The sequence below is a fragment of the Chrysochloris asiatica genome, unplaced genomic scaffold (genome assembly GCF_000296735.1).
Source record: "Chrysochloris asiatica unplaced genomic scaffold, ChrAsi1.0 scaffold00262, whole genome shotgun sequence".
NCBI classification, from domain to species: domain Eukaryota; kingdom Metazoa; phylum Chordata; class Mammalia; order Afrosoricida; family Chrysochloridae; genus Chrysochloris; species Chrysochloris asiatica.
In genome coordinates, this window is record NW_006408780.1 from 400,622 (window position 1) to 415,621 (window position 15,000).

At 46.4% G+C, this 15,000-nt stretch overlaps 1 protein-coding gene across 1 annotated transcript in view; it reads right to left on the bottom strand.

The window, feature by feature from the left end:
- Window positions 1–7,580: 7,580 nt before the first annotated feature.
- Window positions 7,581–15,000, bottom strand: part of LOC102824676 (plectin-like) — a 70,906-nt gene continuing 63,486 nt past the window's right edge. Inside the window, exons 15-19 of the mRNA XM_006874121.1 lie at window positions 14,291–14,447; window positions 13,805–13,877; window positions 13,505–13,713; window positions 8,181–8,237; window positions 7,581–7,820 (exon numbers count right to left, since the gene is read on the bottom strand). Coding sequence (XP_006874183.1) covers window positions 7,581–7,820; window positions 8,181–8,237; window positions 13,505–13,713; window positions 13,805–13,877; window positions 14,291–14,447 — 736 coding nt within the window. The remainder of the gene's footprint in view (window positions 7,821–8,180; window positions 8,238–13,504; window positions 13,714–13,804; window positions 13,878–14,290; window positions 14,448–15,000) is intronic.

Here is a 15,000-nt window from a genome sequence, read left to right on the forward strand (position 1 = left end):
GGAGTCCACTTGGTACCAGTTAAAAATCCTGGTGTGCTGCTGTAAGACAAGCACTGGACTGCTAACTGCAGGGTCACTATGAGTCAGAACCAACACTTAACAACACAACACCAAGAAGACTTTATATAGAAAAGCTTTATCAAGTAAATTTCTAGTACCACAAATGGTTGGAGCCATTGCTTTTGCAAGGACCCTCTCTGAGATGGCGCGACCACGTCTGCGACAACGGGCTCAGACACACCAGCAACTGTGGGTGCTGCAGGGCTGTTTCAATCTGTTGGATGCAGGGTCACTAGGAGCCACAAATGACTTGTTGGCACCTAACAACATTTAACTGTTTCTTAAAAAATGTCCCTTTGACAGTACTTGATACAAACAGTATGCTGAATAAACATGTATTTTTTTCTCTCACTGAAATGAAATGAGCAAGCTCCTTAGACACTTGTTTTACTTTCCTGGAAGAGCTAAGCACAGCATTTGTAAGAGGAAACAAAAAAGAAAGAAGAAGGAGGAAGTAGGGAAAATGGTGCTGTAATACTGCAAATAAAAAGCCCGTCAAAGGAGCTTATAAACCTGCTCCTCAGGAGATACTTGGAGAGAACATTCACCCACTTACCAGGAGGCCAGAACTGCAAAATGCAAGAAGTGCTTAGAAAGGAAGCATGGGTCAGTATGCCACAGCAGCAGAGGAACGGGTACCAGGCTGCGAAAGTTAGAGGTTAAGGGCGTAAGCACAGGGAAATGTCAAGATTCTGGGACCATTTCCCGGCTGAGCAGGAGCCCACTGGGAGCTGAAAGCAGTCACCAAAATGGAGGTTTCTTGGGGATGCCTGGGGGCTTCCAATAGTTTGTGGGATAAATGGAATGAGAAGATAAAATTTGAAACCCCCCTCCCCCTGTAACTGTTAGTTGAAAAGGAAAACAAACAAAATGAAGACAAGACAATGTCCCCTACTTCTAAGCTTACTTGTTACTATTTGGCTGCTTGCTATCCCACCACAGAAAAATGGGGATGGCCCAGTAAAGCCCAAGAGGAGGAGGCTCCACGTCAGTGGAATCAGACAGGGGAGAAGATCCCAACTCTGCTGACTTCCTGTGTGGCCTCCGAAAAGCCACCATGCAAAGTGAAGTTAAGTTCACCTTGGGGTCAGATGACTCAGTAGAACAGAAGCAGCAGCTACCATCACATTCCACATAGAGCACACGCCCCAGACTCACATTGGGACCAGCAGGAAGACCGCTCTGAGGACATCAGACTTCAACACTACTGTTGTTGTTGTCAGGTGCCATCGAGTCAGAACCAACTCATAGTGACCCTATGCACAGCTGCCACACTTGACGCCATCAATGACGCCACCTGGCTGATCCATCTCGTTGGGGGTCTTCCTCTTTTTCTCTGACCCTCCATCTTCCCAGCATGACATCCTTCTCCAGCGACTGGTCCCTCCTGACAATATGTCCAAAGTATGAGAGACAAAGCTTAGCCATCCTGGTCTCCAAGGAACACTCTGGTTGCACTTCTTCCAAAACAGATCTATTGGTTCTTTTGGCAGTCCATGGCACTTTCAGTATTCTCCTCCAACACCACAATTCAAAAGCACTAGACCACAAGGTCAGTTTGAGCCGCAAGGCTGAAAGTTCAAACTCCCCAGCTGCTCCTTGGGAGACCCTATAAAGGATTGCTATAAGTTGGAACCAACTCAACAGCGCTTAAGAACAACAAAACAGTAGCCTCTTATAAGATTCCTGGTATAGGATTCCACACTATCGCGCTACAGATAATCTTTCATTGTAAATCTGCTTGGTGAGTAGGTCTACACAGCAAGATGCCTGGAAGTACATCTGCAGTAAATGTAGTCTAGTGGGAACACCAGAGAGCCATGCAGCAGGGCATACAAAGACTACTCCAAGGAAGCTTTACCATTACACTTTGTATTTTGCAAACCAAGGAACGATATTGCCAAACATGATTAAGTTTCCACACCTTTCCTACCCTTCGTCTTTTCTCATCTAGCACTCAGGAAACTTGCCAGCCCTGATTTATGTCTGGAAAAACACTCCCATAAGGCCTTCTGGAAGCGTGTGGCAGGCACCCTCCACCTTCTGCTAAAACCTCACATGTTTTCTCTAACAGGAACCCTGGCCTCAAACTTCGGAAATGTCTGGTTCTGGGCCTTCTTCAACTTGAGAGAAACCTCAAGATGCATTGCCCTATGATTCCCAAAGACTTCTGGTGTGGTGTTGTGGATCAGCACTGGACTGCAAACCACAAGGTCAGCAGTTCAAACCTACCAGTTGCCCCTCAGGAACCCTATAAGGATCGTTTTATAAATGGGAACAGACTCGACAGCACTTAACAATAACACGATTCCCAAAGTCCAGCATGATCCAAAGAGTTCTTCAAAGAGTTCAAGGGAAAATAGAATGAAAAGGTCATGGACTTCCCCCAGAAAACTTTTTGAAGCCCCTCATATTTAAAACAACTACAGGAACACACAAGGAACTCTTTACAGCCTCAGAAACCCTGTACAGGGTTGCTATGAGTCGGAATCGACTCCACGGCACATAACAACAAGAATACACAAATAAATAACATCTCAAGAATAAAAACCACCAACCCCAGAAGATTCTACTTGTTCCACCTTAGCCTTCAAAGATTACTAATTTGAGGACAATTAAATATGTACATAAGGGGCTCTTGGTAGCATAGTGGTTACCAATCGGGCTGCGAACCGCAAGTTCAGCAGCTCGAAACTACCAGCTGTTCCGCAGGAGAAAGATGAGGCATTCTGCTCCTGTAAAGATTTACAGTCTCGGAAACCCTGTACAGGGTTGCTATGAGTTGAAACTGACTCCACGGCACATAACTACCAACCGAACATATAGGTAAACCATTTCAAAATGTTAAAAATACCGGCAACACACAAAGAATGAATACCTATTAAGTGGGACCCTCCCTCCACACTCTTTCCCAGAAATCATTGTGGATATAATTACATAATTTGGACATGTTATCAGGCGAGACTGTTGTTGTTGTTTTTAAGTGCCGTCGAGTAGGTTCCGACCCATAGCGACCCTGTATAGAGTTCCCGAGGGTGTAAATCTTTACGGGAGTAGAAAGCCTCATCTTTCTCCCGCGGAGCGGCTGGTAGTTTCGAACCGCTGACCTTAAGGTTCGCAGCCCGATTCGTAACCACTACGCTACCAGAGCTCCTTATCAGGCGAGACTAGTCCCTGAAAAACATCATACTTGGAAAAGCAAGGGATTAAGTGAAAAAGAGGAAGACTCTGAAGAAGATGGGTTTCAGCCAGATGGCCGAGCCTCTATAACCAAGATAGAGCGACAAAATTAAAAAACGAGACCTAAAGGACAATTCTGAAGTTGAGAGGTGGATGGAATACTTGCTGGGAGAAGAGGCCGAGCAGGGACAGTCAGAGGACAAGACCGACTGGTTAACAGCTGGTCAGATGTGGCTCGACCCACTTGTGCGCAGCTTTGGCAGCAAGGGGAGGACGTGCAGAGCAGATTCAAGAGGGCAACTAGGAAAATGAGATTTCTTCTTTTTTCTCATGCTCCCCTGGTGACCAGAGGTGTGGTCAGCTCCCACCCTCACCTACCCCCACCCTCTAGGAGTTTGGAGCCACAGGGGCTGGCTGCACCACTTTAGAGCCTTGATTCAGACCTACAAAACCTGCAGTCACCAGACCAGCATTTAACCACTCATCCTGCCCCCAGCTTCCCTGTGAAACCTGCTCCATCAAGGGCCCCATGAACTAATTCTGAATTGGGTGTTCCAAACACAGATAACAGTGAGGCCAACAGGAACTCCATCTAGGGCCAAGATCTCTGCTTCCAGAACCACCTCGTGAGTTCCATCACTCACAGATTTCTGCCCTCCAGGCCCAACAACAGCACTGTTTCCAGTAAGATGACAATACCACAATGCCTAGGAGACAACAGGCAATTTTAGCTCACACCAAGAAACAACAGAACGGCCCAAAGAAATGACCCAGATCCAGAGACAGAAAAAAATTCTGAGTGGGGAAAAAAGGTAATGGAACCAACTGAAAAAGAAATGTTCTTTTGGCCCCTTCAACAGATGGACAGAAAGATGGAGGAAAGTGAGGCGAACACAGAAAAACCTTTCCAATTCCCGACAAGGAAAACACTACAGGAACAAACAGCAAAATAAAGCAAATTCTGAAACAATACAAAACCTGCAGTTAGCAATTCAAATTAACGCTAATATCTCAGAATTGAATAGTACATTGAAAGGGCAAAGGAGAAGACTGAAAGCAATGGAAGCCCAAATCAGTGAATTTGAAGACAAGTCTCTCAATACTAATATGCTAGAAAAACAATCACAACACAGAATGGAAAAGAACAAAACAAAACAAAGAAAGCCTACAAGTTATATGGGACACCATGAATAGGAACAATTTATGGGTGATCGGAATTCCAGAACAGGAAGAGACAATAAAAGCACAGAGAAAATTGTCAGAGTTGTTAGAAGAAAACTTCCCTAATATCATGAAAGACCAGAAGACAAGGATACAAGAAGCTGAATGAACCGCAAACAGGGTAGATCACAAAAGAAAATCACAAAGACATATTATAATCAAGCTTTCCAAACTCGAGGACAAGAAAAGAATCCTGAGAGCAGCTAGGGAAAAACAAAAAGTGAACTATAAAGGAGAACCAGTAAGACTAAGCTCTGATTTCTCAGCAGAAATCACTAAGGCAAGAACGTAATAGGATGGATGACATACAAAATTCTGAAAGAAAAACTGCCAACCAAGAATCATATATACCCAGCAAAGCTGCCCCTCAAATACGATGGCATAATCAAGACATTTCCTAATAAACAGAATATAACAGAATTTGTAACAACAACACTAACTTTACAAAAATGCAAAAGTGCGACCTTTGGACTGAGAACCAACAACAGCAGATAACAATGTGAAGCACATACCATATATACAACACCATCCAGAACTCAATCCAGATATGCTGTTGAGTCGATTCCGATTCACAGAAATCCTGTAGAGGATTTCCAAGGAGCAACTGGTGGGTTTGAATTGTTGACCTTGTGGTTCCCAGTCTAGTGCTTTAGGCCTATATCACCACACCGAGAGTCCAATCCAGGTATGACTGGTTGGTTATGTGCCATGGAGTCGGTTCCAACTCAGCAACCCTGTATAGAGTTTCTGAGGCTGTAAATCTTTACAGGCGCAGAAAGCCTCATCTTTCTCCCAAAGAACAGCTGGTAGTTTCAATCTACTGACCTTGAGGTTAGCAGCCTAACTCAAACCACTAAGCTACCAGAGCTCCATACACAGAAGTATTTACAGTAAAACAAACCTATAAGACAAAAGCAAAAAAGAGGGAATAGTGCAGCTACAGAACTTCCAAATGGCAAGGAAGTCAGGTAGATTCCAAGATAAAACAGACTGTTTAAAGTGGTTGAGAGTTAATAAACTACAGGGTAACCTCCAAGAAATAACAACCTACACATCAAAATTTTAAATCAGAAAATCAGAAACATTTACTAGGCATTGGCACAACAGACAGGAAGATGAAAAGAAAACCCGCAAACAAAATGAACTCAACAGAAAATGTGTGGAACAAAGAAACAGAAAAAAATGACAGCCATCAATTCATGTTGTTAAGTGCCATGGAGTCAGTTCTGACTCATGGTGCTGGTGGTTGGTGGCAATGTACAATGGAGTCAGTTCCAACTCATAGCGACCCTGTACAGGGTTTCCGAGGCTGTAAATCTTTATGGGAGCAAATAAGCCTCATCTTTCTCCCGTGGAACAACTGGTTCTTGAACTACTGACCTTAGGGTTTGCAGCCCCCCCCCCACCAGCTCTGAAGCATAGCTACCCTATGTAGGGTTTCCAAGGAACCGTGAGGTTCAAACTGACCTTGTGGTCCAGTGCTTATCCTACAAAGCCACACCAGGACTCCTTATCATATACCATCTGATGTTGTTGTTGTTGTTAAGTGCCGACGAGTCAGTTCCAACCCATAGCAACCCTGTACAGGGTTTCCGAGGTTGTAAATATTTCCGGGAGGAGAACACCTCATCTTTCTCCTGTGGAACAGCTGGTAGTTTTGAACTGCTGGCCTTAAGGTTCACAGCCTGATTCGTAACCACTACGCTACCAGAGCTAGATTAAAGTTACCAGTCAAGAGACAAAAAGAGCAGAATGGATAAGAAAACAGGATCATTCAATATTTGTCTACAAGACACAGATATCATAAAGATGGAGACAGCCTAAATGCCCATTACAAGAATGGTTAAATAAACTTTGGTACATATACACAATGGAATACTACAAAATGTTGAAGAGTAATGACAAATCCGTGAAGCACCTCACAACATGGTTGAATCTGGAGGACATTATGCTGAGTGAAATTAATCAATCACAAAAGGACAAATACAACACAGAACAAAAACTTAAAGGTCATGCACCCACTACTGAACTGATCAAGACTAGGAGGAACCTCGGTTTTATCACACCAAGATAACCTTTGTACTCGGAATTGAAGCTATTCCTGCAGATCACCTTTCTACCAATAAACTGGCTAATAAAATAAACAATACCACCTGTGAGTAAGTGCGCCCTTCAACAATTACCTATGAAACCCAACTGTCAACATCTCAAGCAAATATGAGAAGGCAAAAGAGGGGAGGGAAGCGAGATCGATGGAAACACAGTGAAAATGCTGACACACTGTAAAAATCGTAACCAAAGGCACGGTGCAATTTATATTAAAAAGATAAAGGGAAACCCAATTTGCTGTATAAACTATCACCTAATATAATATATACATATTTATTAATTTCATGGGGAAAAGTGGAGAGGTAAAACATATCTAAAGAGGCTTCTTAGGGAGCTAAAAATTTTTAAATGTAAATTTTAGAAAGTCTAGGGAACACTGGACTGAAGATTTTCTGAATCCGAGCTGGAAGCTCCAGTTTCAGGGGACACAAAAAGCCAGCAACGTTCCACTTCTATGTTTCTGTTTTTATCTCAACTCCTAGATTAAAAGGAGCCAAACAAGCCTCCTCCGTCCCCACTTCCAGACCCCCCCATTTTTCGTTGGGTTCTCAGCTCGCACCCCGACCCACGAGCTGGCCGTGCCCCTTGGGAAAGGCGGATCGCCAGTCCTCTGGCCTCAGTCTCCCCTCTGGGGCTGCGGCTCGGACCCCCACCCCAGGAACAGAAACTGGAGATGGCGTGATTGGCAACGGCCGGCCGAAGGAAGACAAAAGCGGCCATCCGCAAGAATGGCTCCCTTTCTTCCTCCACTGGCCCATCGGCGGAGAAGTTCGATGCCTGGGGCCTCATGGCCGGTCCCCAGCGCCCCCAGAGGAGCCGCCCACATGCCCCCAGCCCCGCTTCTGCCAAGCACGGGCCACGACCACACAAAGGAGGCTCCGTGGGCGAGGGACAAAAACCCCGGCCCGTAACTCCCGGAACGACCGCACAGCCCGATGCCAGCCTCCCCCAGTGACCTTGGGCGAGTCGCGTGCCCTCCACCCACCTCAGTTTCCCTCCCCGGTCACCGATTAAGCCCAGCGATCAATGCTTGCCAGAAGGAATCCGGGCACAGACAGAAGCCTCGCCACTTCCGCTGCCGCCCTGCGTCGGGCTCGATACCTAGGCGCAGCCCGGGGAGGGGACCGGGCGTCCACGTAGCCCGGAACCTCGGGGAGAAGGCCCGGCTTCGGGCCCTTGGGTGGATCAGCGCCGTGCAGAGGCGGCTCCCGAGCCGCGGGACGCTGAGGCCTTAGCAGGCCGCGGAGCGGCTAAACCGCGAATATGCCTGAACCTTGACTGGCTGCTCGGTTCCCGCAAGGCCTGGCCTTACTTGCAGTTAGTTTATCCCGGTATTCCGCCACCAGGGCACTCTGAGGAGGAAGAACCTTCCTAAGCAGCTGAGTAGAACTCCTCAAGCAAGACGCCGCCGCCGAAACAGCGGTCCACATCCGCTCGGGAGGGCGCGGCACCGCCTTCTACGCGTCCTTATTGGCCACCGCCCTCGGCCAACCGGTTTTGGTACGGAGATTTTTCAATCCTATTGGATAAGTGAACCATCAATACTACTTTGAAAGTAGCCTCCTTCCGGCCCCGCCCACGTCCGCGTGCTACAGCTCCCGCCTTCTCACGAGAGCCGCCCTACGGTCGCCAGCCAGCTCCCAAGGCCTCTTGGGAGTTGTGGTCCGCTAACCGGCGTAGCAATGGGTCAGCAGGTACCCGGATGGGTCCGACCCAACTCGTGGTGTCAGAAGCCAAGTGGACTCCGAAAGCCCGCCTAGGTCACAGGCCAGCACACCAGCCACCGTGCTCCTGGCCAGACGTTAGTCCAGAGTACCGGGGTCACTTCAGCCAGTCTTTCGGACTTAGATTTCCTCGCCATGGATTAGCCTTTATGAAGTCTGCACTCCAGCCTACGTGAGGCCCGGAGTCTGGCTTTCAGTTGGAAATCAAGCCTGAATCTGCTGCCTCCTCGACAGGGCTCCCTCGAGGAAGGGACGCTAATGCTAGGAACTGAAGGGCTTGAAGGACAGAGTTCCAGAAGAGGGGGTCGTGTTCCCAGAACCTGGGGTGTGGGGTAGAGGAGAAGATTGAAGGCTACCAGTACAAGAAGAGCACAGAAATGGGAAGCAGTTGGGGAAGGCGGGGAGGGCACAAGAATCAGTTCTTGGAGGACCCAGGTGTCAGGTAAAGAGTGGCATCAGGATTGGAGGGAAACTCACTAACAACCTGCGATATGCACATGATACAGCCTTGCTTGCTGAAAGCCAAGACTTAAAATAAGACAACTGCCTTCAGCATAGATTGCACCTCAATGAAAAGAAAACAAAAATCCTCACCGCTGGACCAATAAATAACATCATGATCAATGGAGTAAAGATTGAAGTTGTTAAAGACTTCATTTGGTTGGATCCACAATCAACACTATTGTAAACGTAGTCAAGAAATCAGGCGGTGTATTGTATTAGGCAAATCTGCTGCACAAGATGTCTTTAAAGTGTTCAAGAGCAAAGATGTTACTTTGAGGATTAAGGTGTGCCTGACTCAAGCCATGGTATTTTCAGTAGCTTCTTATACATGTGAAAGTTGAACAGCGAATAAGGAAGTCCATAGAAGAACTGATGCATTTGATTTATGGCGTTGGAGAAGAATATTAAAAGTACCATGGACTGCTACAATAACAAACAAATCCTTGTTGGAAGAAGTACAACCAAAATGTTCTTTGGAAGCCAGGATGGCCCGACTTCATCTCTCATACTTTGGACATATTGTGAGGAGGACCAGTCCCTGGAGACGAACATCATATTAGGTAAAGTGGAGGGTTAAGTGAAAAAGAGGAAGATCCCCAACAAGATGGGTTGCTGCAGTGGCAACAGCAGCTGTGGGCTCAAGCTTAACAGACATTGTGGGGATGGCCCAGCATTTCATTCTGTTGCGCAGAAGGTCATTATGAGTCAGAACCAACATGATGGCACTTAACAACAACAACAACATCCCAAGGCCCATGGGTGTCGGGACAGGAAGGACCGAACCTGAGCAGGAGTAATTCTGCCGCAGTGGGGTCCTGGGAACGGGGCTATGGTTGAGGCCGAGGCCTGGAGGAGGAGCATCTTGAACAACTCCAGAGATCGGAGATTCCAAACCCTGAATCCTCCTTGCCAGAGTTGGAATCCCAGCTCCAACCTTTAAGCAAGTCTCAGCAGTTCTCTCACCCAATAAAAATATCCCAAATCAAACCTGCTGCGCTGGAGTCCATTGTGATACATTGTGATCCTGTAGTACACAATAGAGCTGTACACAAGGCTGTCCTCGCTATGAAAGTATACTAACACATCTTTCTCTGCAGTGGCTGCTGAGTCCCAACACCCAACCTCTTGTTTGTTGTTGTTTATGTGCTGTGAAGTCGGCTCCAATTCATAGCGACTCTCCCTGTACAGGGTTTCCGAGGCTGTAAATCATAAATTTACGGGAGCAGAAAGCCTCATCTTTCTCCTGAAGAACAGCTGGTAGTTTCAAACTGCTGACTTTGTGGTTCGCAGCCTGATTCGTAACCACTACGCTACCAGAGGTTAGCAGTCAAGAATTTACTCATTGGCCTCCTCAATTTTCACCAACAATTTATGTGTTATTTTACATAATTGTAAGGGAACTTGGCGTATCGGAGTATCTGACAGATAAATCTCTAGATTCCTATGTAGAATATAAGATTGGATAGTTTGTTTTTAGTGATTTTAAATTGAAAGAAGTTTTTACCAATGTTTGTGATTATGATTGGAATATTCAACAGAAATTGTAAGTTTAAGATTAATGTAATACATTTAATATTTCTATTGCTGTGGTTAAGTGCTGTTGAGTCGGTTCCGACCCACAGCGACCCTATACAGGGTTTCCAAGGAGCGACTAGTGAGTTTGAACCACCGACCTTGCAGTTTACACGGCTTTGCAGTCTGGTGCATTAATCCACAGCATCACACCAGGACTCCAATATTTCTATTAGGATTATTCAAATACTTGGGAAGCCAGAAAACTGAAATGTTAGCAAATAAAAGTGTACATTTATAGATGCAGTTTAAAATGTGTAAAGGAATTTCAGGTTCTAAATGGGCCCATACATGGCTAATCAAAGTAATAGTTTAAAAGGATCAAATTTCTAAATAGAGCAAGATTAGACATTTGAATTTCGAAGCTTAAGGAAAAACTAGGATTTTTCTATTTGTAACTTTAATACATTGAAGCTATGATATTGAAAAACAGTCATTATGTATGTTACTCTTTATTTTTAACTTTTTATTGTACATTGAGTGAAGGTTTACAGAGCAGATCATCAGTTTTACATTCAACAAACCATACATTTTGTTTCACTGTTGTTGTTAGGTGCCTTGGAGTCTGTTCAGACTCATAGAGACCCTGTACAGGGTTTCTGAGGAGTGGCTGGTGAATTTGAACCCCTGACCTTGAGGTCCAGTGCATTATCCCACAGTGCCACACAAGGATTCCACATGGTTGCAATCCCCTCTGGGTACCAACAGTTAACAGCATTTACCTCTATTCACTTTAATGATTGCATTTCTCCCTGTGTCTTTATCTTACCTCTGCAAACTTCCCTCTTGTCGTATACTGCCTGCCCTATCACCCATGTTAACTTGTGTCTACTCTCTAGCCCACAAATAATTTTACCAACTTCTGCCCCAGTAATCATCACAGATGGGTTCTTTTATCAAGGAAACCTTTTTTTTTTTTTAATTTTTACAACATTGATTTCAAACAATGTTTGTCCTTTTGTGATCGACTAATTTCACTCATCTTGGAGTCTTGGTGTGGTGCTGTGGGTTAATGCACCAGACTGCAAAGCCGTTTGAGCTGCAAGGTCGGCGGTTCAAGCTCACCAGCTGCTCCTTGGAAACCCTATACAGGGTCGCTGTATGTGCAGGTCGGAATCAACTTGACGGCACTTAACAACAACTATAATGTCCTCCAGGTTCAACTGTGTCGTGAGGTGTTTCACAGATTCATTTCTACTCTTCATTGTTTTATAGTATTTCATTGTGTGTATATATCAAAGTTTGTTTAACCATTCTTCTGGTGATGCATTTAGGCTGTCTCCATCTTTATGATATGTCTCTTATAGACAGCATATTGAAGGATCCTATTTTCTTATCCATTCTGTTCTTTATGCATTTTAACTGGGGCATTTAATCCACTTACAGTCAGTATAATTATTAATAGGTATGAATTGATCATTATCATTTTTCTTTTTGTTTTTGTGTGGTGCTGCTAGATACTTTGTTTCACATAATTTTTTATGCTAAATTCATTTTGTTTGTGGATTTTCATTTGTGTTAAAGTTTACTAAATCTTTCTGATTTACTGCTGCTTGAATTTTGATGTGCAAGTGTATTAATTTTCTTTGAGGTTACCCTGTAATTTATTTATTTTTTTTCCCTGCTTAAAACAGTCTGTCTCATCTTGGAATCTATTTGACTTCCTTGACATTTACAAGTTCTGTATCTACACTATTCCCTCTTTTTGCTTTGTAATTGACATCACTATACATTGATATCTCTGGTTCATTATTTTCAGTCTTGTAGGTTTGTTTGACTTTAAATACTTCTGTACTTGGATTGAGTTGTGGGTGGTGTTGTTATATAGGGTAATATCAGATTGTCATCAGCTGTTGTTGGTTCTCAGTCCAAAGAACACCTATTAGCATTTTTTGTGAAGTTGGTCTGTTGTTGTTGTTGTTGTTATGTGCTGTGGAGCTGGGTCCGACTCATAGTGACCCTGTACAAGGTTTCTGGGATGTAAATCTTTATGGGAACACAAAGCCTTATCTTTCTCCTGCAGAATGGCTGGTAGTTTCAGACTGCCGACCTTGAGGTTAGCAGCCCGATTCGTAACCACTACACTACCAGAGGTCCCACTACCTAATGAGGCAGTATTTCCTCCTTGTATATTCACTGCAAAGGGCAGCCCTCAAGGCCATACCCAGGTACTGGAGTGGGTAGAAGTAGCGGTGGTGGGTGTGGGTGTGTGACTCTCGGACAGTGATTCAGTCCTGGTCCCAGTCTTGGAGGAGCTTGTTCCCCTAGCCTCTAAGGTGATGCTGAAGCTGTTGTGGGTGGAGGTGCTAAAATCACCAAGTTCAGCTTTGCCACCTGGATCCCTGGGCTGTTTACTTCATCTCTCTCAGACCTGTGGGATAGCTGCTACATCCCCAGGGTCATCCCAGGGCCGAGGGTTACATGAGATGACACAAGTGAAGACTGGTCACATCCAATCTTGGTGGGGGTGGGGGTGGGGTGGGGGTGGGGCAACACTCATGGAAGCAGCAGTCAAGAAATCAAGCGGTGTATTTATTGCACTAGGCAAATCTGCTGCACAAGATGTCTTTAAAGTGTTGAAGAGCAAAGATGTTACTTTTTTGGATTAAGGTGTGCCTGACCCAAGCCATGGTATTATCAGTAACTTCATGTACATGTAAGGAGTTCTGGTAGTGTACTGGTTACGAATTGAGCTGCAAACCTCAAGGTCAGCAGTTTGAAACTACCAGCTGCTCCACAGGAGAAAGATGAGGCTTTCTGCTCCCATAAAAATGTACAGCCTCGGACACCCTGTACAGGGTCGCTATCAGGTGGAACTGACTCCATGGCACATAACTACCATATACATGGGCAAGTTGGACAATAAGGAAGACTATAGCAGAATTGATGCATTTGAGTTATAGTGTTGGAGAAGAATACTAAAAGTACAATGGATTGCTAGAAAAGCAAACAAATCTGTGTTGGAAGAAGTACAGCCAGTGTTCTCTTGTGCATAAAGTCACTATAAGCTAGAACCGAAGCAGGGCACCTAACAACAAGTTAAATTTAAATTCCAGATAAACAAAGGATACTTATTTAGCGAAATACAACCCATGCAATCATTGCATGGCCTAAATTTCATCAGCAGCCCTTACTGGGGCATGTTGGAAGCCGACCCCCCAGAGGTGCCAGGAACGAGGTGTGGCTAGCAGGACATGGGGTTGACATGCAGGGGTCCGGTAGAGCAGAGAGTGTGGCGCTGGAAGGGCGAGGCGTGTGGGTGGGGCTGCAAGGGGCTTAGTGACTGGAGGGCGTGGCTGCAGGGGTGGGTGGTGGGAGGGCGGGTAGCTCATGCGCACACTGCCTGGCAAAGGAAAAGGAGGCACACTGGCCCAGCAGGCTTTATTCCTGGTTAAATCAGGCTCAAGTGACCTGTAGGTGGCACGCAGGGCCACCCTGCTGCACGGCCTTCAGCCTCCGTTCCCGGCTCTGCTCCAGCTCCAGCCAGTGCTGCGCCTCCAGCTGCGCCTGTGGAGGGCAGGGGTCATCGCCGGTCCCCTGCACACTGAGACCCCCACAGACACCACAACCACACCCATCCTATATCACTCCCCACCTACGGACACAGCTGGGTCCTCATACTGTGCACCGCGCTTCCCACGGACACTGTGTTTTCATTGCACATTGTACCTCTCACGGAAACAGCCAGATCCCCACGGACCCAGCCAGATGCCCTCCCCGCACCATACAACCCATAGATACAGCGTGTTTCCTCATCATACAGACACACCGCTGCACACCACCTGTCCCCTTCCCCCAGGCACTCTACACTGGAGCACCGTACGTAACTCGGCCCTCTCCACCCCGGAGCCCTGTGCCCTACTTCCAACACTCTGCGGGGTGTCCCCTCTAATCCTTCCGCTCTCACGCCCCCGACTCACCCTAGGCTTGCGACGCATGGTTCGTGGCGCTGCCTCGTGCAGCGCTATCTCCCGCCTTCGGCGCTCAGTCGCTTTCTCCTGGATGCGGTTCTGTAACTCCAGCACACGCTCGTCCTGGGAGCCTGGGGACACTGCAGGGCCTTTCTTCTCCTCCCACCTGTGCAGGCGGAAAAAGTGGGCAGCCCGGGCTGAAGCCCAGTCAGACACTGGCTGTCCCTGGGAGCCACTCCCACATCCACCTCCCTTACTCCCAGGAGAAGCAAGAAGGATTTTGATACAGGGGGCGGGGATGGGCAGCTGAGTGTTCCCGCCCAGGAACCTGTGCCAACCTGTGAGGTCCCAGGCAGGGGCCGGGGTGGGTCCTGACAATTTCTCTGCCCTTTTGTTTTTTCACTCAAAATGTAAATATAAAAATAGTACATGTGCCAAAACTAAGACTCAATGGGAATACACGCTCTGATTGGTGACTACGTTTGTAACAGATAAGGGGAAGTGAGGGAAAAACAGCAATGAAGCGGCCAGCTAAGCCCTACAACGTTCAATAGACTCCTGTGATCCCGGCTGGAGACCTGGTTGGCCAGCAGTGTGGCAAGACCTGGGGACTCTTGGGCTCAGAGTCAGTGACATAGCCACAGAGGACTAGAGTGGAGAGTGAAGCGTCCAGCTGATAAGAAGAGAGGGCATATGCATAAGAACACCCACACTTGCAG